At 43.4% G+C, this 26,779-nt stretch overlaps 1 protein-coding gene across 3 annotated transcripts in view; it reads left to right on the top strand.

The window, feature by feature from the left end:
• GABRR1 (gamma-aminobutyric acid type A receptor subunit rho1) overlaps nucleotides 1-26,379 on the top strand; it is a 38,687-nt gene extending 12,308 nt beyond the window's left edge. The window contains exons 2-10 of one of the 3 annotated variants that reach the window (XM_012559102.1): nucleotides 78-128; nucleotides 2,821-2,927; nucleotides 6,085-6,152; nucleotides 7,499-7,722; nucleotides 12,433-12,515; nucleotides 18,641-18,781; nucleotides 21,542-21,694; nucleotides 23,272-23,468; nucleotides 24,828-26,379. In XM_012559102.1, coding sequence (XP_012414556.1) covers nucleotides 78-128; nucleotides 2,821-2,927; nucleotides 6,085-6,152; nucleotides 7,499-7,722; nucleotides 12,433-12,515; nucleotides 18,641-18,781; nucleotides 21,542-21,694; nucleotides 23,272-23,468; nucleotides 24,828-25,121 — 1,318 coding nt within the window. In that variant the 3' untranslated portion in view covers nucleotides 25,122-26,379. Of the gene's footprint in view, nucleotides 1-74; nucleotides 129-2,820; nucleotides 2,928-6,084; nucleotides 6,153-7,498; nucleotides 7,723-12,432; nucleotides 12,516-18,640; nucleotides 18,782-21,541; nucleotides 21,695-23,271; nucleotides 23,469-24,827 lie in introns of all 3 variants that reach the window. The other 2 variants (XM_004388427.1, XM_004388428.3) reach the window with 2 other exon arrangements.
• Nucleotides 26,380-26,779: the final 400 nt, after the last annotated feature.

The following is a 26,779-nucleotide window of genomic DNA, read 5'->3' on the forward strand; positions in this document are numbered from 1 at the left end:
TTCTAGAGGGTGAGGGGTTGCTTTGTTGAGTCTCTAGACTGCCTCTAGAACACCTTTATTTTTTATTTTCATAGTAGGCCTCAAAGACAGAGACGAGAAGCACGTGAAGATGCCCACAAGCAAGGCAGGTATGGTCACAAATGCACACAGCTCTGAAAGACGTTTCTTCCCCACACCTCAGCTGTGCTTATTTTCAGCAGTGTGCCCCTCTCACCAAGGAGCAGGAAGCAGAGGGTGATGGATCTAAAAGCAGAATATGGGAAGGGTACTCTTGGATCAAGCTGGGTGGGAGAGAGGATGTTGGCAACCGTGAGGACTGGCCTTCCTCCTCTTGAAGGTCCCCAGCTTTCTTCCTTACATCCATAAGCTGAGTTGTTGTTGTCATTAGTTGCTGCTGAGTCAGCTCGCTCATGGCGAACCCACGTGCAGCAGAACGAAACGTTGTGCAGTCCTGCGCCACCTGCATGAATGTTGGTATGCTCAAATCCATTGCTGTGGCCACCGTGGATTTTGAATGCCTTCCCACCTACCTAGGGTATTCATCTTCTAGCACTTTATCTGTCCGTATTCTGTTGTGAACCACCAGGTTTTTATGGGCTAATTTTCAAAAGTAGTTTGCCAGGCCTTTCTTCCTAGTCTGTCTTAGTCTGGAAGCTCTGCTGAAACCCATCCACCATGGGTGACCCTGCTGGTATTTGAAATACCAGTGACATAGCTTCCAGCATCACAGCAACGTGGAAGCTACCACAGTACGACAAACTGACAGGTGGGTGATGGATAAGCAGGGTAGCTGAGCCTTTATTCACTAGCTGAAATTCTCTCCCTGGCTCACTTCCTTTTCTACCAGCACAGTTATTTCCTCACTTTAGAAGGAGATTTCCTGTCAGCTCGGTGGTATTGGCTCCTCCCCTTTGCATACAACTTCGTAGACTGAGAAGTGCTCCCAAGCACCTTATCTCTTTAACATTCACACCCCTGTCAGGTCCCAGAGCTTTTCTTTTATTAGTTGAGGAAACCAACACTCAAGGGAACAAGATGCCTAGAGCCACATAGCAAGCAGTGTTGTCAGAACTGAGGTCCAAGCCCTGTTTTTCTGTCTCCCAGCCACTTTGTTCCCCTACAATGCTAAATGATTTCTTCCAGAAGGAAGATAGCAAAGGACTTAAAGGTGGACTGAGCTAGCTGTGAGGAAACTGTGTGTACTGAGGATAAGGTGCATCAGGGTTGTGGTCTCAAGATGGTGTCCCTGACAAGCAGCATCAACATTGCCCAGACCTATTGGATCAGAAACTGCAGGGGATGGGGAGGTAGGGGTGGGAGCTCAGGAATCTGGGTTTTAACAGGCTCTCCAGATGATGCTGATGCATGCCAAAGTTTGGCAACCACTTCCTCAGGGGGAAAGGAAAAATATGTGCAGAGGTGGTGGCGGTGGGGAGAGTAGAGAAGAACTACCGACTCTGGAGAGAATACATACTTGATGTTAGCATGTGTAAGCATGGTGTCAGCATGCGGTCACATGATGTCAGCATGTGTTAGTATGATGTTAGCAGGAAAGGTAGTTAATTATTTCTGAGCATTCTAAAGATAGTGCTGATGGGCAGATGAAGTGTGTTCAAGGCCATGGCAGCATTATTTGTAATAGCAGAAGACTGGAGTTAACCCCAATGTCCACCAATGAGGTCTAGTCAAGTGAATTATGGTGCATTCATGTAATGGACACTGTGCAGTGTAAAAAAGAATGAGGATGATTGGGATACCCCGATATAGAAAAAAAATCCAAGGTATATTAAGTTAAAAAAAGCAAGATGTAGTAGGAAACCAAACCAAACCAAACCCGTTGCCGTCGAGTTGATTCTGACTCATAGCAACCCTATAGGACAGAGTAGAACCACCTGTTTCCAAGGTGTGGCTGGTGGATTCGAACTGCTGACCTTTTGGTTAACAGCTGAGCTCTTAACCACTGCACCACCTCCAGGGCTCCAGATGTAGTAAACATTTCATATAATATGTTAAATTCGTGTATAAAAAAGAACATATATTTGTATTCACTTGTACATATAAGAAGCTCTGGACAATAGATAAGGAACAATAAGAGTGGTACCTGTGGATGGGGAAATGGAGTGAATGGAGGTAGAAGTGGGAGGCAGACTTTTCACTGCATTTCCTTTTTTAAAAAGTGTTGAGCCTTGTGAATATATTACCAATTTTTTAAAAAGTGAAAATAAATAAAACTGGTGCTAGCAGCAATTCAGAAGAAGCAGCAAAACCAGCTGGCTTCTTGTTGGCATGGAGACCAGACAGTTGGCATTTAACATGTGGGCGAGTCCATCCTGCCTCCACAGAGTGGGCCACACAGGGGCCCAGGTAACCAGGCTCAGCCCACTGGCTCTCCACTGTAGCTCACACCCCCACGGAAGCCAAGGTCCTTGGCAGTATCTGGACTTATTAATTAGGGCCAGGGCCAGCCATTCTCGGCCTTCGTTACACATTAAAAAATTATCTGTGTTTTAAAAATACCAGCTCACAGGTCCTATTCTCAGACCTCCCAAATCAGAATCTCTGTGGCGGGGCCTGGACATCAGTAATTTTTTAAGTTCCTTCGGTGATTTTAACGAGTGACCACAGTTGAGAAATAGTCTTGGACCTTCTGGGTCAGTTCATTTATCCAGAAAGCTGAAGAAAGGGAGAGGGGGTACCCAGTAGCTTAAAAGAAAAAATAACACACCCTGTCAAACCTGTCATGATCAAGAGCCTGAATGCAAATGATTTTTTATTCTGGGTTGGTCAGAATCCAAGATTGACTTTTTTTTTCCTCCACAGCCCAGTTCTGAAACGAAGCCCTGACATCACCAAATCACCACTGACAAAATCAGAGCAGCTTCTGAGGATAAACGACCATGATTTCAGTATGAGGCCTGGCTTTGGAGGTATGACGTGCGCTCTCTTTCGGGTCGTCTTCTTTTCTCGGGTCCTTCTGTCTGTCCAAGTTACCCATGTGGTGCAAACAGTCTGTTCTTAGGTACTGTCTGAAAGGTTGGCAGTTTGAATCCACCCAGCAGTGCCATGGAAGAAAGGCCTGGCGATCTACTTCCATAAGATTACAACCATTCTCCATAAGAAAACCCTAGAGTGCAGCTCTTGTGTGAAACAAGCTGGGTAGCCACGAGAGAATCGACATTACCGTCAAGTGGGAATTGACTTAACAGCAACAGTTTTGGTTTTTCGTTTCTGTCTGTCCGTGGGCAGGAAATCATGCCAAGGGAACTGTCTTAGTCATCCAGTGCTGCTACAACAGAAATACCACAAGTGGATGGCTTTAACAAAGAGAAGTTTATTTCCTTACAGTAAAGTAGGCTAAAAGTCCAAATTCAGGATGTCAGCTCCAGGGGAAGGCTTTCTCTCTCTCTCGGCCTTCTCATCAGTGTTCCCCTGGACTAGCAGCTTCTCGGCTCAGGGACCCCGGTCCAAAGGATGCGCTCTGTTCCTGGCACTGCTTTCTTGATGGTATGAGGTCCCCAACTCTCTGCTTGCTTCCCTTTCCTTTTATCTCTTGAGAGATAAAAGGTGGTGCAGGCCACACCCCAGGGAAACTCCCTTCACAATGGATCAGGGATGTGACGTGGGTAAAGGTGGTGTTACTATCCCACCCTAATCCTCTTTAATATAAAATTACAATCACAAAATGGAGGCCAACCACACAATTCTGGGAATCATGGCCCAGCCAAATTGTTACACACATTTTTGGGGGGGACACAGTTCAATCCATAGCAGGACCACACAGCTTGGCTCTCCCCTTATCAGGTCTGCCACAGCTATATTGGTGGACAAGGCACCAAGCCCACAGCACCCTCTGAGTATCTGCCCGTCCAGCCCGGGCTGTTGCTGCTCACCCGGCCCCGCTCCTGACAAGGAGAGACCAGGATCAGTGATGCCAGCAGCTGGCTGTGGGAAGGGCAAGGGGAAGACAGAGCAGCTGCAGCCTAGAGCTGCTTCCTGAAAACACTCTGAAATAACAACCTTGGACTAAATTTGTTCTCATCTGGGAGTTGGCAGCTGGAACACCGGGTACTTATCTGAGGACAGAGTGTGGCCTGCTGGGTTTAATTAAATGAAAATAACTTTAGAAAATAATAATTTAGAGCAGAATGATGCCAAGGCCCTCTGAAGCTTAGCCTACAGCTGCCAGGTTTCAGCCCCCTTGGTGTCAAATAGGGTTTCGTTCTTATGGGGGGATTTCCCTGGAAAATAAAACATTTATCTATTTTAAAAATCATTCTCATGCCTTTTATTTCTTTCAGTCACCTTTGCTAAAAGAACAAACGGGCTTTGTAAGGGAGCCTTTATCCAGTCCATAATCTGCTACTTTTGGATCCAAACTCACCTTTTCACCCATGATGATTTGAGTGTGCCTCCTGCCTGCCCCACAGGCCTGAAAGTAGGGAGGAAAGAAGAGTAGAATCCACTCTTTACAATGCTCTCTTACTGTTTAAGGAGCCCTGGTGGTGCAGTGGTTAACCAAAAGGTCAGCAGTTTGAACCCACCAGACACCTCATGGGAGAAAGATCTGGCAATTTGCTTTTGTAAAGATTACAGCCTAGGAAACCCTATGGGGTGGTTTTACTCTGTCGTATAGGGTCACTGTGAGTTAGAATTGACTCAACAGCACACAACAACAACTTACTGTTTATGAATATTACATTTTGATGGTCCAGAAACGAGAAAGTCTAATGTTTTCAAGGCTACCCAGGTGCATCATGCCCACTCCCCACCCCCCACCCAGCTAATCCATTGTGTAGCAAAGATGTACACCTGTGGACTTAGCAAATGCTCTGCATATACCTTTGGTTCTGAGTGCCTATTACCAAGTGCTATGGATTGAATTGTGGTGCCCCAAAAAGTTATGTTGATGTCCTAACCCCGTACCTGTGAATATGATCCTTTTTGGGAATAGGTTTTTCTTTTGTTATGTTAATGAGGTCATACAAGAATAGGGTGGGTCCTAAACCTAATCATTCTGAGTGGTGTCTTATAAAGGGGGTACAAACACAGAGAGACAGACACACAAGAGGAGAGGATGGAAGCAGATGCAACTGTAAGTAGCAAAGGAACACCTAGGATCACCGGCAGTCACCAGCAAGGGCAGATTATCCCATAGGCAAGGTAAGCACAGTGCTTACCTTGTTTACCAGATCATCATTTTCACTACAGGTTAGTAAGTAAGCACAAGCAAGCCCATGCTTGCCTTGCTTAATGTAAGCCTGTGCAAACCTTGCCTACTGATTAATCTGCTGATGAGCCCTAGGAAAGTAAGACACCAAGCAATGCCTTTTTCATGGCCAGACAGAAACGTTGGCTTCCATGATGAAAGAGAGTGCAAAATCAGGACGTAAATACAGGGAATGAAGCAGGTGACCTCATGCTAAGGAGTCATTCAATTACTCCTTAGATCAGACCCACCGTTTGACCTCTCTTCATCATAACTTTAGATACGCATGTACCCAACGAAGGAGGCTCTATATTAATATTGTCATTTCAGAATCGCCTGATGATTTAGACCAAAAAAAATTTTTTTTTTTTTTTACCTTTGCTGGAATATTCCACCCATTGCTGTCAAGTTGATTCTGACTCATAGAGACCCTGTAGTGATAGACTAGAACTATCCCATGGGGTTTCCAAGGAGCAGCTGGTAGATTCGAACTGCTAACCTTTTAGTTAGCAGCCGAGCTCTTAGGAGCGCAGTGGTTAAAGCGATCAACTGCTAACCCAAAGGTCGGTGGTTCAAAACCACAAGCGGCTCCGATGGAGAAAGATGCAGCAAGCTCCTTCTGTCCAGATTTACAGCCTCGGAAACCCTACGGGGTCGCTATGAGTCAGAATTGACTCAATGGCAGTGGGTTGGAATATTCCAGAGAGCCAGATTGTGATTCTACTCTTTTATCTCTAGTTTGACTTCAGGTTGGCATGTGGGAACACCAAACCTTCAAATCTGACATGATACCCAGTTTCCAGGGAAAACAATCCTTTCCCTCTTCCATAGTAAAAGTTTAAGTCAAAAGAATAAATGCTCTTGTGCCCCGTCCCCAGGCCCGGCCATTCCCGTTGGCGTTGATGTGCAGGTGGAGAGTTTGGACAGCATCTCAGAAGTCGACATGGTAAGTGTTTCTCTGACCAGGGTGGTGGGCAGGGCGGGTGCACAGTGGGCCTGTCCTGGGCCAGGTGCTCTACGCACCTGAATTGACTCAGTCTCACAACCCCCCCAGAAGGTGGAGTTCCCACGTTCATTTTATAGATGGCTCAGGGAGGTTAAGACACTTACCAAAAGCCACCCAGTTAGTATGAAACAGAGCCAGATGACAGACTTCAACTTCCCCCCTCCAGTGCCCAGGCTCTTGCTGCCAGGACACATTACTCTGTCAAAGGCTTTCAAATGTAAACAGTAGAGTCCAAAGTTGCAGCTGCCACATAACTGGACACGTATTACTACTGTGAATCCCATGCTGTGGAAGTGCAGAAGTGAAAGGATGTCCCTTCTCTTTCTATTTGCTGGGTTTAGATAAAAACTGGAATGCTCTACCACTCCTTGACTTACAGGGCTCTTTAGGGCCTTAATTTGGGTTCCCCGAGAAGCAGACCTGAGACAAGCATTCTAGCACAAGTAGTTTATTTGAGTGATCCCAGGAAACACCAGAAGGGAAGGAAGCAAAAAGGACTGAGCTATCAAATTGGTTGAGAGCATTGGTGGTTCAGTGGTAGAATTCTCACCTTCCATGTGGGAGACCTGAATTCAGTTCCTGGCCAATGCACCTCAGGCACAGCCACCACCTGTCTGTCAGTGGAGGCTTGCATGTTGCTATGATGCTGAACAGGTTTTAGTGGAGCTTCTAGACTAAGATGGACTAGGAAGAAAGGCCTGGTGAGCTATGTTGGAAAATCAGCCAATGAAAACTCTATGGATTGCAGTGGTCCTATCCACAACCGATCATCAAACTGGTTACTATCATGGGACTCAGACCCACTGGGATACTCCAGGAGTCAGCAAAGAACACACCTCAGGGTTGTCCCAACTAAGGGTTTAGGAAGCTGGGGTATTTATCCACCAGCCCCATCTCTGGTTAAGAGCTGCTCCTGGAGACATTAACTCTCAGGCACTCTCATTTGTCCTGTGTGTGGGCCTGACGAGCCCTCAGGCAGAGGTCTCCGGTGTTGGCAGTAGTAATGTTCTCAGTACAGAGCGAATGTCCAGCGGGTGGGGTGGGGTTCAGGGCCACTGTTTCTGCTACAGGCCTGTTGCTGAGTTACTCCCCTGCAGTGTTGTCTTCTTCCTACTGTAGGCAAGCCCAGAGACTAGGAGTGAGACCCTCAAGGACGAGGCTCACTTGGCTCCGTCTTATCCCCCAGCCAGGTGACAGGCCCCATGGGGAGGGCACAGCATCTCCTGCTGACACCCTGGGGGGTTTGTTTGTGTGGGGGCTTCCCCTCTCTGTCCCTCCACCCGCAGGACTTTACGATGACCCTCTACCTGAGGCACTACTGGAAGGATGAGAGGCTGTCTTTCCCGAGCACCAACAACCTCAGCATGACGTTTGACGGCAGACTGGTGAAGAAGATCTGGGTCCCTGACATGTTTTTCGTGCACTCCAAGCGCTCCTTCATCCATGACACCACCACAGACAATGTCATGCTGCGGGTCCAGCCTGATGGGAAAGTGCTATACAGTCTCAGGTAGGACCACTTCTCCACCCTTCTCTTGTGCCTTTTTGTCTGCAGAATTGTTTTATACCTAATGCCTAGGAAGAAAGGCAAATCATTTGTCTTAACCAAGCAGATCATTGGTTTCACAACGGCAATTTTGCTTCTTGGCTTTGAATATTAATGCATCTGGCTTCTAACTTTTCAGTAGCTGCTAACTTCTTGTCACAACATCCAGGAAAACCAACTTTACACATGAGTAAAAATTTTAAAGAATATTCCATCTTGACAATACATTTGGGGAGATTTCTCAAGCTGGTGCTTATGATGAGTGCCCTATACTGTAGATTACATTTCAGTTTTTAAAAGTTTACTTTCATTCTCACCCTTGTTTCACAGAATGTACCTTGAAAACTTGAAAACCTCTCTTGAATTCATTTCATTGCATGGGAGAATCTGTGTAATGTTTTCTTAGTCAAAGAATGTATTGGAAACATTGCCATCATTAATATAAACTAGGTACTTTGAAAACATAGGGGAAAAAAGTATACCTTAATAAAAAGGTTTGTTTCTCTAGTAGGAGTCAGAGAAATTCACAACACATTCTTCTCAAAGACTTGCCTTCTCCAATCTCTTTGATTACCATTTTTTGAGTATATTTTAAAAATTTGGTTAAAAAAAAAATTTTTTTTTACTCCATGATTTGAACTCAACTACTAACCTGAAGGTTGGCAGTTCAAACTCACCTAGACACTCCACGGAAGAAAGGCCTGGTGATCTGCTTCCAGCCAAGAAAACCCTGGAACAGTTCTACACTGTTTTACACTGATTTACTATTTCTTGTAAAATCCACTATCAGTTTTTATAATTCTATTACCAACAATAATTTTATAAAACCAGACTATAAATACATGTTTGTAAGCATTTGCTTGCTTACAAGACCGACAAGCGAGTGTAAATCTGACTAAGTGTTGACTTATGTTTACGTTAATGAGTAAGATGAAAATGAATCATGAAGAACCAGGTAGACATGAGCAAATTCTTTGCTGAATTGGCTAATAGCTTTCAAATACTGGAAGAATATTTTCTCAATATTTTATACTATTCATAATGCAATGGCTATAGAATAAAACACTTTTAAGTTTAATCTGCTTTCTTACGTCAAAACGATCAGCAAAACAGTAAATCAAGCCCTGAGTTGTAGCATTTGCCAATTTCTGTTGTGTAAATAATTCCATCATACCTGATTTCAGGCTATCAACGTGATGTCAGATGGGAAGAGGTGCTCAGTAGCACACCATCATATAGCATTTCCATCATACAGATTCAATAGATGTAAATAACTTCAAGAGTATAATAACAGTAAAAATTAGGAAGTGGTGAGTTTTGAGTATTATTACTTTTATTTTTAATGTAACTGTTCAATTGTAAGTTTATATATTTTTGTTTAAAAGCTGGCTCACAAAATTCTGAAAATGTAACCATCAGCTCTCATGAGCCAGTAGAAGTCTACCGCAGCACATCACTGGACATGACCACAAGAAGAACACAGGAAACAAGGGAGTAGAAAACACCCTGTGTTCAGAACCAAAATCGGCAGTGAGCCTCACCCAGCCGGGGAAACACTTCAGTCCTTGTGCCTAAAAACAGATGACTTGATTTTTCATTGCAAATAAAATCATTCTTGTTGTTGTTAGGTGCTGTTGAGTGGGTTCCAACTCATAGCAACCCTATAGGACAGAGTAGAACTGCCCCACAGGGTTTCCAAAGAGCGGTGGGTAGATTTGAACTGCAGACATTCTAGTTAACAACAGCCATAGCTCTTAATCACTGTGCCACCAGCTTAATTAAGATTTGCTTAATTTTGAATTAAAAAAAAAAAAGAGGCCTAGGCTATTGAGGACTACCACTTTGAGCTTTATTTTGGGGGAAAACATGGAGCAGCTGGGTGTTGACAACTCTGTCAGCAACTGGTCAACTTTTAAAATGCATTCTAATATGCCGTCCTGACACCTCGTTCACTCATCGATTCATTCAACAAATTTTTATTAAGAGTCTTCTGGGTGCCAAGGTGGCCCTGGAGTTGTACAAATGAAAGCTCTGCCAGGTCCTGTCTTAAGCTCTGGGGGCATAAAGATAAATGATACAAGCTCAGTGCCCTTAGTATAACTGCAGGCTAATGGAGGAGACAGACATGGAATCAAATGTAAATGGAGGTATATACCCAGTGCAGTAGGTGGAGAGACAGGGAGGGACAGGTAACAGGATGGTGAAATTGAAATTTACTGAGCACCGAGATAGGATAAAAGTGAAATTCCCAGTGAGATGCTCCATCACACTAAACCAACTGCTGTTGAGTCGACTCCAACTCATGGTGACTCATATGTGTCAGAGTAGAACTGTCCTCCACAGTCAATGGCTGATTTTTCAGAAGTAGATCACCAGGTCTTTCTTCCAAAGTGCCTTTGGGTGGACTTGAACCTCCACCCTTTCAGTTAGCAGCCAAGTGAATTAACCATTTGCACCACCCAGGGACTCCTCCATCACACTAGGTAGATTTTACTAAGAAAATGTTCAGAAACCAATTCCACTGCTCTTGAACTCCTAGTCAACTTCAAGATATGAATGAGTTTATGATTGCGGGAGGAAGATAAGATTTGTGAGATTTTTTTGGGGGAGATAGTTGTGGCCATGCCATGAGCCCAAGCCCTGGAGGGTGGGAAAGGGGGACTACCTCCTAAACCCAGGCCCAGTGAAAGGACTTCACTGGGGCCACTGGGAGAACTTGGGGTGTGTGCTTACAGTTGGGGGCTCTGAGCAATTAGAGGGTGAGACAAGAGCCATCTCACCACCCTCAGGGCAGATCCAGGAGAAGTTTTTGCTGTGGTGGGATCAGTCTGCATTTCCAGAGTTGTTGGGAATATGTAAGTTTGTGTGGAGTGGATGGTGGGTGAACCAAGAGCTGGGTGGGGAGTTGCTGCTAGGGAATGGAGACCTGCAGCCTAACAGTGGGGATAAAATACTTAGGTAAGAAAGTATCAGCTTTAACCATAGAGCAGACCCAGAGAGCTCGAGGTCACTTACCCAAAGAACTGTCCTGCCCCTCCTTCCCTTGCTCCTCCCACTTCCATCCATGCAGGAAGTTATCAGAGATGGGCAGAAACTGACTGCTCAAATGCCAACTTTGTACCTCAACTGGGGAGGAGGAGCAGAAGTCTTAATTTGAATGAAATTTGAAGTGTTGATTAATACTGGACCAAAATTTTTTGAATTTCTGAATTGAGATGTGTTTCATTACTTAAGAAGATTATGGCTGTCTATTACAAGACAATGAGTAGAAAAGTCACAGAACCTGACAAGTTTCCATCCAAGACAAGGAAGATCCACTTCTCCCCTCATGAATCAATTTAAAGAGACTGAGGAAAACAAAAGGAGCCCTCGTGGCTCAGTGGTTAAAGTGCTAGGCTGGTCACTAAAAGGTCTCCAGTTTGAACCCAGCAGCCACTTCAGAGGAGAAAGATGTGGCCATCTGTTCCTGTGAAGATTACAGCCTTGGAAACCCTATGGGGCAGCTCTACTCTGTCCTACAGGGTTGCTATGAGTCGGAATCCACAGCAAGTGGGTTTGGTTTGGTTTTTAGAGGAAAACAAAAATAAACATGGGTTTTAAAATCCTGTTTATCAGAATTTCCACGGGAGATAAGACTCTACCCAGCTGCTAGCAGTACAAGACTCCTGCATAAGCAATCCCTGCAGAAGACAACCATTTCCACACTCAAATGAAGTGGGAAAAACAAAGCAAATATTTGGATAATTCAGTTTCAAGTATTTGGATAACTAGTGTCCATTTAAATGAAAAGTTTTTTTTTTTTTTCTTTTAGGCAGTGAATTATCCAGATAATTTCCACAACTTTATACATAGCAAATTTTCTGTGGTTGGAGGAAAACTAGAACATTCAGTACCAGCCACCGGCCTTTCATCATGTCCTGCTGTGAGACTTCCCACTGGACCGGAGATCTCTCATCTATAACTAATCCATATTTGTTTATTCTTTGATGCAGAGTCCTATTTTCCTGTGTAAAACACTGAAACAAAATCATTAGATGCCAGCAAGTTCTTGCATGTTGTTACAATAAAACCTTTCAGTGATTTTCCATTAACATGGTCTTCTTGAATCATCCACTAAAAACACCTATGCCCACTTATAGGTATATCAAGGTAAAAATATCAACATTGTAAAAAAAGAGAAAAGGTGCTGAATTTGGTCAACTGACATTAAGTGCTTCATTAGGGTTATTTCTGAAACATTATATACAAATTATTGAAGATCAATAAAATCAGTAAAAGAGCAGGAGAACATATATGTTCTTATGGCTTCTTTTAAAAGAAACCAAAGATTTCCTTAAGCATCTCATGATTTGGTAGCTTGAACACCTTGGAAGATAGGCCTAGTGATCTGCTTCCATTCAGATTACAGCCAAGAAATCCTAGAAGCAGTTCTACTCTGTAACATGTGGGGTCATCACAAGTCGCAACCTTGGGTTAACATGAATATCTAAGAGTATTCCAATCAGTGTATCACTTATAAACTACTTACCTAAATCTTGACACGCTGCTTATGATTTATAAGAAGGAGGCAGTTATCCTACTGGAAGGAAGCAGAGGCCTTTCCTGTTTGTTTTATCATTTAGCACTTGTGTTTTGCAGATTCTGAAAGCATGGGTTTTGTCTTTTTGCTCCTAGGGTTACAGTGACTGCAATGTGCAACATGGACTTCAGCCGGTTCCCCCTGGACACCCAAACTTGCTCGCTGGAAATTGAAAGTTGTGAGTAGACTTGTATCCAGACATTAGCACAGGGCTCCTCAATAACTCTCTCATTCCCGTGGCCGTTGAGTTGATTTCGACTCATAGGGACCCTACAGGAAAGAGTAGAACTGCCCCGTAGGGTTTCCAAGGATCGGCTGGTGGATTCGAACTGCTGATCTTTTGGTTAGTAGCCGAGCTCTTAACCACTGCGCAACTAGGTCTCTAAAATGCCTCTAACTCTAAGTAGCAGAAATAGCAGTATTCTTCATTCATGACTACACTTGTAAAGTGGTTTCTTAGAGTAACGCTAACTCTAAGGCCTGGCTGTCTACTTTCAAAAATCAGCCAATGAAAACCCTATGGATCACAATGGAAAGTTGTCTGATCTGCAACCAATCATGGGGATGGCACAGGACCTAGCAGCATTTTGTTCTGTTATACATAGGGTCACCATGAGTTGGGGGCTGGGTTGATGGCAGCTAACAACAACAGGGTAATTTTAAAAATCAGGGACAATTTCAGGCTAACAACTTTTATTCCCATGTTGTTGTTGTTAGGTGCTGTCGACTTGGTTCCAACTCATAGCGACCCTATGCACCACAGAAGGAAACACTGCCCGGTCTTGCACCACGTTCACAATCCTTGTTATGCTTGAGCCCATTGTCCCAGCCACTGTGTCAGTCCATCTCGTTGAAGGTCTTCCTCTTTTTCGCTGACCCTGTACTTTACCAAGCATGATGTCCTTCTCCAGGGACTGATCCCTCCTGACAACATGTCCAAAGTATGTAAGACATAGTCTCACCATCCTTGCTTCTAAGGAGCATTCTGGTTGTACTTCTTCCAAGACAGATTTGTTCGTTCTTTTGGCAGTCCATGGTATATTCGGTATTCTTAGCCAACATCGCAATTCAAAGGCGTCAATTGTTTTTTTGGTCCTTCTTATTCATTGTCCAGCTTTCGCAAGCATATGATGTGATTAAAAATATCATGGCTTGGGTCAGGTGCGCCTTAGCCTTCAAGGTGACATCTTTGCTTTTCAACACTTTAAAGCGGTCTTTTGCAGCAGATTTGCCCCATGAAATGCGTCTTTTGATTTCTTGACTGCTGCTTCCATGGATGTTGATTGTGGATCCAAGTAAAATGAAATCCTTGACAACTTCAATCTTTTCTCCATTTATCATGATGTTGCTTATTGGTCCAGTTGTGAGGATTTTTGTTTTCTTTATGTTGAGGTGTAATCCACACTGAAGGCTGTAGTCTCTGATCTTCACCAGTAAGTGCTTCAAGTCCTCTTCACTTTCAGCAAGCAAGGTTGTGTCGTCTGTATATTGCAGGTTGTTAATGAGTCTTCCTCCAATCCTGATGCCCCAATTCTGATTCTTCAGCTTCTCAGATTATTTGCTCAGCATACAGATTGAATAGGTATGGTGAAAGGATGCAACCCCGATGCACACCTTTCCTGACTTTAAACCACACAGCATCCCCTTGTTCTGTCCGAACAACTGCCTCTTGATCTATGTACAGGTTCCTCATGAGCACAATTAAGTGTTCTGGAATTCCCATTCTTTGCAATGTTATCCATAATTTGTTATGATACACACAGTCGAATGCCTTTGCATAGTCAGTAAACACAGGTAAACATCTTTCTGGTATTCTTTGCTTTCAGCCAGGATCCATCTGACATCAGCAATGATATCCCTGGTTCTGTGTCCTCTTCTGAATCTGGCCTGAATTTCTGGCAGTTCCCCATTAACATACTGCTGCAGCTGCTTTTGAATGATCTTCAGCAAAATTTTACCTACTTGTGATGTTAATGATATGGTTCGATAATTTCCGCAGTCGGTTGAATCACCTTTCTTTGGAATAGGCATAAATGTGGATCTCTTCCAGTTGGTTGGCCTGGCAGCTGTCTTCCAAATTTGTTTGCATAGCCGAGTGAGCACGTCCGGCCCTGCATCCGTTTGTTGAAGCATCTCAATTGATATTCCATCAATTCCTGGAGACTCATTTTTCACCAACGCTTTCAGTGCAGCTTGGACTTCTTCCTTCAATACCATCGGTTCCTGATCATATGCTACCTCTTGAAATGCTTGAACGTCGACCAATTCTTTTTGTGTGTGTAGTGACTGTGTATTCCTTCCATCTTCTTTTGATGCTTCCTGTGTTATTTAATATTTTCCCCATAGAATCCTTCACTATTGCAACTTGAGGCTTCAATGTTTTTTTTAGTTCTTTCGGCTTGAGAAATGCTGAGCGTGTTCTTCCCTTTTGGTTTTCTAACTCCAGATCTTTGCACATGTCATTATAATACTTTACTTTGTCTTCTCATGCTGCCCTTTGAAATCTTCTGCTCAGTTCTTTTACTTCATCATTTCTTCCTTTTGCTTTAGCTACTCGACATTCAAGAGCAAGTTTCAGAGTCTCTTCTGATATCTATTTTGGTCTTTTCTTTCTTTCCTGTCTTTTTAATGACCTCTTGCTTTCCTTATGTATGATGTCCTTGATGTCATTCCACAGCTCGTCTGGTCTTCGGTCATTAGTGTTCAACACGTCAAATCTTCTATTGAGATGGTCTCTAAATTCAGGTGGGATATACTCAAGGTCATACTTTGGCTCTCATGGACCTGTTCTAATTTTCTTCAGTTTCATCTTGAACTTGCATAGGAGCAATTGATGGTCTATTCCACAGTCAGCCCCTGGCCTTGTTCTGACTGATGATATTCAGCTTTTCCATCGTCTCTTTCCAGAGATGTAGTCAATTTGATTCCTGCATATTCCATCTGGCGAGGTCCATGTGTATACTTGCTGTTTATGCTGGTGAAAAAAGGTATTTGCAATGAAGAAGTCATTCGTCTTGCAAAATTCTATCATGTGATCTCCGGCATCATTTCTATCACCAAGACCGTATTTTCCAACTACTGATCCTTCTTCTTTGTTTCCTACTTTCGCATTCCAATCACCAGTAATTATCAATGCATCCTGACTGTATGTTCGGTAAATTTCAGACTGCAGAAGCTGGTGAAAGTGTTCAATTTCTTCATATTTGGCCTTAGTGGTTGGCACGTAAATGTCAATAATAGTTTTATTAACTGGTCTTCCTTGTAGCCGTATGGATATTATCCTATCACTGACAACACTGAACTTCAGGATAGATCTTGAAATGTTCTTTTTGAAGATGAATGCAATGCCATTCCTCTTCAAGCTGTCATTCTCAGCATAGTAGACCATATAACTGTCCGATTCAAAATGGCCAATACCAGTCCATTTCAGCTCACTAATGCCTAAAATATCGATGTTTATGTGTTCCGTTTCATTTTTGACAATTTCCAATTTTCCTATTTATTCCCATAATTGACCCTTTTCATGCCCTATGGCAGAGTTATTCGACTTTGTTCTATGGAACCTGGGGATTTCTTAGAGTTCCCCAGGGCAACTGCTTAGGGAAGGGGAGGAAGAGGGCTTAGGAAATGCTGGTCTCTTTCCAAGCCCCTGTCCCAACATTCACGCATCCAGAGAGCTTGGTTTTTTATCTGTTTTTTTTTTTTTTTTGGTCTTCTGAGTAAGATTTCTCTCGAGGAAAGGATTTCTTGGCAAAAAAGGTTTGGCAACGATTGCCCTAGAGAACAGCCACAGTGAGTGCGTGTGGTGGTTGGGCCTCTCAGGTACAATCAAGGTAGCTCAGGAAACTTGCATACACTTGGAAATCCCAGAAGAGTTAAAAACCAGGCCCCAGAAAGACAAGGCAGAGGCGATGTCAGGGACTAGGCAACTCACATCTCTCGTTCTCTACACACTCCTCCGTTCTCTTTTCTCTGCCCAAATGCTTCTGCTGATGGGCAGAATCTAGACTCCTCCATACCTCTAGGTCATACTCTTCACGAGCCAGCAGGCATCCTCGGGTGCTTTCCTGGGGGTTCTTGTGAGGAAACTTATTGGTGCAGGGCACCTTTGTAAGGCAGACCGGGCTTGTGGTGGTGGATCATCAAGTGTCTTCCCCACTCCAATAAGTTAGGGCTGAGGCAAAAAGGGATGTTGACCCCACACTTAAACCAAACCTGTTGCCCTTGAGTCGATTCCAACTCACAGCGACCCTGTAGGACAGAGTAGAACTGCCCCATAGGGTTTCCAAGGCTGTAATCTTTACGGAAGCAAACTCTCATATCCATCTCTTGTGGAGTGGCTGGTGAGTTTGAACTGCCAATCTTTCGGTTAGCAGCTGAGCACTTTAACCACACACTTAGCACTGAGTGTGGGAAAACAATGTGAAATAGCCCAGGATCAAGGGCATGACTATTTACTACACCTACTACACATGGTTTTACATCTGCTTTTCATTTAATCTTCACAAAACCCCTGAGAGAAGGTTATTGTTATCCTCATTACACAAAGGAGGGACATTTACCCCGTGGAGAGCCTGAGTATACAGAGCTAAGAAGTGGCAGAATCAGATTGAAATTCTAAGTTAATTAACTCCAAAACCTTGCTTTCCCCGCTACACCCAGGCAGCTTCTGCCTCCATCCGTAATGTAGCATTTTCCAGGATGTATCAGTCAGGGTTCCACCAGAGAAACAGATCCAGTAGGATACACATATGTTAAGAGATTTATTGGAAGGAATTAGTTTATTTGGTTGTGAGGGCTGGCTAGATAAGTCCGAAATCCACAGGGCAGGTCATCAGGAAGGGTGGTTGGAAAGTCAGGCAGAAGCTGATGCTGCAGTCCACAGGTAGAATGTCTTCTTCCTCAAGGAAACCTTAGTTCTGCTCTTAAGGCCATTCAACTGATTGGATCAGGCCCACCCAGATTACCCAGGATAATCTCCTTTACATAAGGTCTACTAATTGCAGATGTTAATCACATCTACAAAATACCATCATAGCAGCACCTACATTAGTGTTTGATTGAATAACTGGGTAGAATCAACTTGACAGCAACAGGTTTATAGCCTGGTCAAGCTGACACATAAAACCATCACATAGGTCATGGGCTAGAAACAACAACAACAAAAAAAAACCAAGCTCGTTGCCATCAAATTAATTCCAACTCATGGCGACCCCATGTGTTTCAGAGTAGAACTGCTCCATTGGGTTTTCAATGGCTATGATCTTAGATTGCCAGGTCTTTCTTCCACAGCACTGCTGGGTGGATTTGAATTGCCAACCTTTCAGTTAGTAGCCAAGTGCTCAACCGTTTGAACCACCCAGAAGGCTAGAAGACTGTAAGAGAACAGTGTCAGAGACCCCTGGAAAGAGCTGTTTACCCAAGAGCAGACCAGAGTGATAACTCTTGTTAGGTATTATCTCAGTTCTGCCCAAGCTGTAGGTAGATTTGTTCTGCTGGAGTAAGAAGTGTGCACATGAACAGACACCCATGCTCACCTAAGGTGGGCGGGGCTGGGGCAAAATGGTAGCGCCAGAGGGGGTGATCTTTGTCGTGGAATCACCTCACTTTTACCCTGGGTAGGAACAACTAGAGGCAGAGAAGATACTTGCCCTGCTTCCGTGTCCTTATGGGTCCTTTCTTGCTAGAATGCAGCACTTATAACTGGATAGTATTCTAAGGTACTAAACACCAATCGATGGGTCATTACACTTGGAATGAAGGAAGGAAAGTTCTAAATTACCCCTGGTTTGTAAGGACAGGAGCCCTGGTGGCCCAGTGGTTAAGAAATCAGCTGCTAACCAAAAGGTTGGCAGTTCGAATCCACCAGCCGCCCCTTGGAAGCCTTATGGGGCAGTTCTACTCTGTTCTATAGGGTCACTATGAGTTGGAATCAACTCAATGGCAATGGGTTTGGTTTGTTTTTTTTGTGTGTGTTTTGTAAGGACAAATTACATGAAATTGCTGGTCTTCAATCATTTCTGACCAAATATCATCTGATTTAACCCAATAAATGGCAGGCTGAATTGTGGGGTGATCCTTTTTTGCAGTAATTATGAGCATTTAGGTGCTAATGACTTTTGGAAGACCAGAGAAAATTTTGTCTTCTTGGATTTTGTTTTACTTTTCTTAAGCTGTGGTTTGTTTATTCAGTCTTACTGCAATCCCAATGGTCTGTATGGGCGATCAGGACCCTCCACACAGCCACACTGACGGCCTATCGTCTCACCAGCTTATGCCTGATGGTGTCTCCCCTCTTTTCAGATGCCTACACAGAAGATGACCTCATGCTGTACTGGAAAAAGGGCAACGATTCCTTAAAGACAGATGAGAGGATCTCACTCTCACAGTTCCTCATTCAAGAATTCCACACCACCACTAAACTGGCCTTCTACAGCAGCACAGGTGAGCATGAGGTGGGGGCTGAGTGTCTGGGGGCCTTTGGAAAGGTGTGAATTGGTCCTTGAGTGATCAGAGCCTGTCTTAGTCATCTAGTGCTGCTACAACGGAAATACCACAAGTGAATGGCTTTAACAAAGATAAATTTATTTTCTCACAGTCTAGTAGGCTAGAAGTCCAAATTCAGGGCATCAGCTCCAGGAGAAGGCTTTCTCTCTCTGTCGGCCTTCTTGTCAATCTTCCCCAGGACTAAGAGCTTCTCCACGCAGGGACCCCGGGTCCAAAGGACACACTCTGCTCCCGGCACTGCTTTCTTGGTGGTATGAGGTCCCCAACTCTCTGCTTGCTTCCCTTTCCTTTTATCTCTTGTATAAGGTAAAAGGGAGTGCAGGCCACACCCCAGGGAAACTCCCTTTACATTGGATCAGGGATGTGACCTTAGTAAGGGTGTTACAATCCCACCCTGATCCTCTTTAACATAAAATTACAATCACAAAATGGAGGACAACCACACCATACTGGGAATCATGGCCCAACCAAATTGATACATACGTTTTTTGGGGGGCATGATTCAATCCATGACAGCCCATTTCCCATCTGGATATGAAACCAAAGACAGGACTCCTAAATGAAGTCTAGAGGGTGGCAAGCATTGGGTGGAGGTGATTGCCAACTCAACATGTTTTACGTGTACAACTCCTTGACATTGATTACGTTCATCATGTTGTGCAACTATCAGGAGGTGATTTTTTGATACCATCAAAGCATCAGGAGTGATAGCCTAAAAAATCTTAGTAAGGACCAAACATTAGCCATGCGAGTAGGTTTATTTGACACAATCACATTGCAACTCAGCAGCCAACATCTCATCATTGACATTACAACCAGAGCCCCCTCCTTTACAGCCAAGAAACGACTCTGTCATGGATTGAACTGTGTCACCCTAAAATATCTGTTGTAAATCTAACCCCTATATTCCTGTGGTTATAAACCCATTGGGAATGTGTTTTCTTTTTTATGTTAATGAGACAATATTGGTGTAGAATGTATCTTGAGTCAATCTCTTTTGAGATATAAAAAGAGCAGGCTAGGCATAGAGAAGCAAGCAGAAATGGGGGAAGATAGGTGCTACATCACACACCACATGAAGAGCACCAAGGAGCCAAGGAATAGACACTGAAGAGACAAGGACCTTCTCCCAGAGCAGACAGAGAGAGAAAGCCTTCCCCTAGAGCTGGAGCTCTGAATTTGGACTTTTAGCCTCCTAAACTGTGAGAAAATAAATTTCTGTTTGTTAAAGCCACCCACTTGTGATATTTTTGTCATAGCAGCACAAGATAACTAAAACAGACTCTAATCTCAGATTCGTTTTCCTTTCCCATTCTGCCTGCCTCCAGCCAGCTCCTCTGTGTTGCTCCGCTCTTGACTAATCCCCTCTCGCTATATACTTGCACAGCCCCTCCTCCAAGCCTCAGGGCAGGAAAAACTAGTCATTTTCCTGCATACATTGTTGCTGCCTTGTGAACCAAGGGTTTGGACTTGCTTGCTACCTCCCGTTGCCTGAGGACACGCTCTGTGGTCTTCCTCCTGACAGCCTGTCTGTGCTATTTAAACAACTGAGATTAATTCTGTCCTTTGTCTCTTTTTTTGGCCAGTCACCTTTCAGAACGACTTTGCTTAAATCTTCATACAATTTCTATTGCTAAAACATTACACAATTGACTGCACAGTGCAGTTCAACATTTTAAGCACACTGTGGGCTTTCTAATCTGTAACAGAGAGTACATTCTACTCAGAACATATTGCAATCCAACACATTTTCTCTCCTGTATACATCACCCATGAATCTTGGTCTGCTTCCATAAAGATTACAGCCTTGGAAGCTCTATGGGGCAGTTCTACTCTGTCCTCCAGGGCCGCTATGAGTCAGAATCAACTCGACAGCAATGGGTTCAAGTATACATCACCCATGAGTCTTGGTTCATCAGGGGACCCCCATTCTTTTGATCCTTAGCATTCTGCCTGTTACAACCACGTTCTGGAGCCAAGAGACATGTCCCAGGCATTATAATTACCCTTGCGTGCCAAATTTTCAAGTTGTCTCCAAGTCCCTGCTTTATTTCCTGCCCTAGTCATCTCAAGCTTATCCTGCCTTTTCCTTTTCCCACCATAGTTCATCCATGCCTCTCAACTCCTCTATGCATAGTTTTTCCTTGTTAAGAACACAAGGGCCGAGCTAAAGCACAGCTGGTCCTCTGATGGTTCACTCTGTTCCTAAATGCAGTATTGTGTTTAGCTTGATATTTTAACTTAAAATATATTTTCTCCCATAAAGAAATCCAAAGGGGTTGCTTAAATAAGTGTTTCTCTAACTTTAACATGCATACTAATCATGTTGGGAATATTGTTAAAAAGGAGATCCTAATTCAGTAGGTCTCAGGGTGCCTGAGGCTGCAGTTCAGATAAACTTCCAGATGATGGTGATGCTGCTGGACCCCAGATCATGAAAGAGTTCAAATGACATTCTCAAAAATTTCCCTTTGAGTATAGAAAAGAACCAAAGATTTCTTGAGAAGGATTCATCCAAGTGGTGTGGGTTGTGGTAAATCACTTAGTTCCATGGTTCTTCTCACTCCCACCTTATGGAGGTATGGTACTATATGGAAGAAGTGTCTAAGGCATTTATGTTTCCCTGGATAAAATATGTTTTATGAAGGAGCTGCTTAGCTATGGTATGTGCTATCTTTTCTTCCTTGTGTCTCCCAGGCTGGTACAACCGTCTGTACATTAACTTTACTCTGCGTCGCCACATCTTCTTCTTCTTGCTCCAAACTTATTTCCCTGCCACCCTGATGGTCATGCTGTCCTGGGTATCCTTCTGGATCGACCGCAGAGCTGTGCCTGCCAGAGTCCCTTTGGGTAAGGAACATTTCAAATACACATTCCAGGTGTCCAAAAATACAAGTACTTCCTTCCAGATAAAGCCATTCTTTTCAAATTGGTCCTATACTTCACTTCCACAACTTGGAAAAATTTCATACTTATTCACAGGTAAAACCAAAAAGCCAAACCCTATTGCCATCAAGTCGGTTCTGACTCATGGTGATTCCATGTGTTACAGAGTAGAACCACTCTGGAGGGTTTTCATGGCAGTAATCTTTTCACAAGTAGATTGCTAACGCTTTCTTCTGGGTGCCACTGGGTGGGTTTGAACCGTTTTCGCCACCTAGGGACCCCCATTCACAGGTAAAATCCCATAATAAAGGATCTCTGAAGCAAAATTGTTTCCAAGTCCTCACAGATGCCCATAGCAACAGCCCTCCTTTGGTCTTGTTAGAGCAGTGTTCTGGTGTGGGTGGTCCTGTCCACCTGCCTAAGGAAATCACATTCTATAACAGGATTTCTCAAAAGAAGATCCAAGAGATTTGTGCAGCAGAATCTCCCAGAGAAATTTAAAAATGGAGAGTTCTGGACCTCATCTAGTAGTAAGAGTCAGAATCTCTGCATGAGGCCCAGGAATCAACATTTTTGTTAACATGCTCTCCCAGTAATTCTTGTACATACTCAAGTCTGAGAACCACTGCTCTATGAGTACTCAGTTGATGGCTATTTGCCATCAACCCTCCTCCCCACTTTAAATATTGCACCACTTAGTCACACACACCATCATTGCTCAGACAGGTCAGGCGGTACAAGGGAGACGTAGACCTACCCCTCCCTTTAATGAAACTGGATTGGATCTGGGACTTAAGATGACCCCAATCCCCTGTGGTTTGATGTTTGTCAAGCAAATGTTCTGTGCTTAATTTGAAATCCCGGTCAAATTTCCACTGACAGATGCCATGTCCGTTAATAGTTCTTCTGTAGCTTGAACAGTTACTGTGTTAAATCAATGTACATTCTGGTTTTAAAGATCAGTCTCGTATAAATGAGGTTAACATCATCATGCTTGGGAAAACTAACCTCAGAGTCCTCAAGTCGACATTGCAGAGTAGACAGCCAGGTCCATCACGGGGGCGGCTTCCGGAAGATGCCCTGTCAGCCGATTAACACAGGCCCAGGACTACAGAATGCGGCAACAGCAGCAAGGACAAAAATATTAAAATCAATCTTGTATACTTTATTTCCTTGAGGGTACAGCAGTTACAAGAAACATATATACCTGCTCATATCTACATATTTTTTAAACAATTGAATTGAAATAAATCTCTTAATGCTCAAAAGTCTGAGGTTCTCTGCAGAAGGATAAAGTGGCACAGATGCTATCACTACACACAGGACATACACAGCGGGGGAAGGGAGCAAGAACAGGAAAAGCCTTGCAGCAGCTAAATCTTAAAAGATGAGTAGGAGTTTGCTAGACAGAGAAGAAGGGATGGAGACATCCTAGGCAGAGGCAGCAGTGGAGACAAAGAAGCAGAGGTATGAAGCCATCCAATGTGTTTGGTGAAAGACAAGCAAATGCTTATTTCTCACTGTATATATTTGTGTTGCAGGTATCACCACGGTGCTGACCATGTCCACCATTATCACGGGTGTGAACGCCTCCATGCCCCGCGTCTCCTACATCAAGGCCGTGGACATTTACCTCTGGGTCAGCTTCGTGTTCGTGTTCCTCTCGGTGCTGGAGTACGCGGCTGTCAACTATCTGACCACCGTGCAGGAGCGGAAGGAGCGGAAGCTGCAGGAGAAGGTGATTTTACCACGAGCTCAAAGGTTCTCGTCAGGGAGAGAGCCTGGGCTCGTTCTGGGACCTTGACAGGTCAGACCTTCTCTGTAAAATGGGGCTAATAACAGCTCCCCTCCCCCCAGTTGCTTCACAGAGTTGTTGTGAAGAGCAAACAAAATGATGTATGTTAAAACATTGTGAAATTTACTCTGGGCTATATCTTTCATTCACTGAGACATTTATTTAGCACCTACCATATACCAGGAGGAAACCTTGGTGGCGTAATGGTTAAGAGCTACAGCTGCTAACTGAAACGTCAGCAGTTCGAATCCACCAGGCGCTCCTTGGAAACGCTGTGAGGCAGTTCTACTTTGTCTTAAAGGGTCGCTATGAGTTGGAATCTCCTTGACAGCAACGGGTTTGGTTTGGTTTTTTTATATACCAGGAGCTGGTAGGCCAAATTAACTAAAATGTAGTTCCTTTAATTTTGAGGGTGTTCATAGTTTAGTGAGGGAATCTCGGGACAAAAATAAATGGCAATTCAACATGGTAGAGCAAATTATTTATGAACATAGAGGTGTAATAAAAGAATACTCCAGTAAAGCACATTCTCCTTTGTAGGAAATTTCCCAGCATATGTGACCCCATAATCTCCCTTTGTTTCCCAGGTTATCTTCCCTCCCATCTGACTTTCCTTTCTTCTTCCAGTCTGCAGGACAATGGTTAGCTCCTCCAGAAAACTCCCTGCAATGCTGCGACTTTCCAATTCCCACCTTCATCTCAGACACACGCAGTCTCACACACACATATACTCATACACACCAGCAATAATTTTATCTGTAAACATTTTTATCAGGGCTTGTAATAGTTTATGGTCTCACGGGTAAGAGGGCAATTATTTAAACACGAACATTCTTGTTGGTCTCTGGTGTGACATGGTGACATTTCCTAAGAGCCGGAATGTAGACTTTAAGAACCAGTTGCTGTCAAGTCAATTTTGACTCATGATGACCCCATGTGTTTCAGAGTAGAACTGTGCTCCATAGGGTTTTCTAGGCTGTGACCTTTCGGAAGCAGATCACCAGGCCTTTCTTTTGAGGTGGTCTTGTTGGATTCAAACCACCAACCTTTTTGTTAGTGGCCAAGCACTTAACCGTTCATGCCACCCAGGCAACCTTAGGTAGGCTTTAGTTAAACAAAAATGAATACCTGCTATTTTAAAATGTTTACAGTCACACCACCTTTAGTTTCGCACCTCCGTCCCTAACTGGGAATAAAAAGAAACTAGAAAAAGACACCACACTCCACTGTGCAGTTTCTTCCAGAGGGCTTCTTCGAAGTGAAGCTGAGCTCCCATCCCAGTGTGTGTTTGCTTCCTCGCAGCTTCCCTGCACCTGTGGGTTACCCCAGCCGCGTGCGGTGATGCTGGATGGCAGCTACAGTGACGGCGAAGTGAATGACCTGGGAACCTACATGCCCGAGAATGGCGAGAAGCCAGACAGGATGATGGTTCAGCTGACCCTGGCCTCGGAGAGGAGCTCCCCGCAGAGGAAAAGCCCAAGAAGCAGCTACGTGAGCATGAGGATCGACACCCATGCCATTGACAAATACTCCAGGATAATTTTTCCAGCAGCATACATTTTATTCAATCTAATATACTGGTCTATTTTCTCATAAATACCTGCAATCCTATAAATTTCACATTCTCCACAGTATGTAGTACTACAGAAATACTTACATGATGAAAAATTCTTTGTGGTTATGGTAAAAAAAAAAATTCCAGTTACCCACCCTTATTTTCACTATCCCTTCTCCAGTTTTCCATAGTTACATGGACATACTCACTGGTTTAATTTGCACTTAACTGTCTGTCGTATACACAGCATTATACTAGGTGCTTCAGAAATATGACACCCGTAGCAACTGATGATAGTTACCGATATTCCCTGTAAAAGCACACTACCAGTGTTAGAGCACACTATAGTTCAACTTCTTTTAGATCCTAGATGCTTATTCACATGATTTCCTTTGAGCATCATTATATTCTTTGGACCAGATGGAATTGGGGAGCACCTAAAGTTCATTTGCATGGAACATAAATGCATCTCAATCCCCACTTTGACAGAAATTCATGCATCAGTTTATAGCCTCTCACCTATTTTTTATGCATTTCTTCATGTTTATTTTAATAAAGACTGATAATATTCATATTTTTGTTTATGCTGTGATTCATGAGATTTCACTTCTTCACAAGAAAAGCTCTTTAAGATTGCTGCAATTTGCTCTGATTTTGGTGGGAATTTCCCTGCAAGGGAAACTTTGAAGATAAGGGTATATGCATGCATTTTGTTAGTTCTGACATAGAGATAACTAGGCTAGGAAACTTGTGTCTCAGTGTTCTCTGTTTTACAATCACCGCTTCATGTATCCCCCCCACCTTGCAGCACGTCCTAATTCAAAGTGAAGTCCTTTCTCAGTAACGTGACATCTTCAGTGAGGAACTTGGAAATAGACTGATTTCTTCTGTATAAACAACATTTCAAGAAAATGCATAATTTGGAACTGCCCATAATTCATTAGAATGAGAAATATTCTCATGGTTTCTTAAGAGAAAAAGAACACCAAAAAGACAGATAAAAGATAAATGGGAAGACATTCACCAGACAGCTGCCTTGATACTCAGTGAATACGAGCATTTTCTATGAGCCAGAAAACAGTCATCATCTAAACCAGGCAGTCCGTACACCAGGCAGAAGCATAGCCCAATGGTAACTGACATTAGGACCTGGAATAAAGGAGAAGGTTCTAATTTGGTGTATTATTTTAAAACAAAGTTATTTGTACTCTGTATCTACAGGACCAACCACCACCAAACTCACCCAAACAGCATTTGTCTTGTTGAAATTCACTTTAATAAAGTGAATTCTATACACAATAATGTCATTTTTACTACAAAGTTAGACTGTTATCGATAGTAAATAATATATTTCTTAATATGCAGGGCTATACTTTATTCTAATCTAGATAGGTGGGTGGGTGGATGGATGGATGGATGGATGGATAGACAGAGATAGATATACACACATATATATGCACAAATCCTAGGTATAAGACAATCTCCCATTTTCCCAATGGAAGCTCATCAAAAGAAAGCTTTTTGGCTAACTCAACTAGATAAAGGGATATAGACGAAATATTTAAATGTTAACCTTTAACATTTAAAATACTATTTTAAAAGCATTGCTTTCCTCATACTTAATTTTATGAAACAATTTCAAACTCTTCACAAACATCTTTGCCATTGGCTTCTTCCTCATCACAGTCATCGAGCAGCT

The sequence above is a fragment of the Trichechus manatus genome, unplaced genomic scaffold (genome assembly GCF_000243295.1).
Source record: "Trichechus manatus latirostris isolate Lorelei unplaced genomic scaffold, TriManLat1.0 scaffold00211, whole genome shotgun sequence".
Classification (NCBI taxonomy): domain Eukaryota; kingdom Metazoa; phylum Chordata; class Mammalia; order Sirenia; family Trichechidae; genus Trichechus; species Trichechus manatus.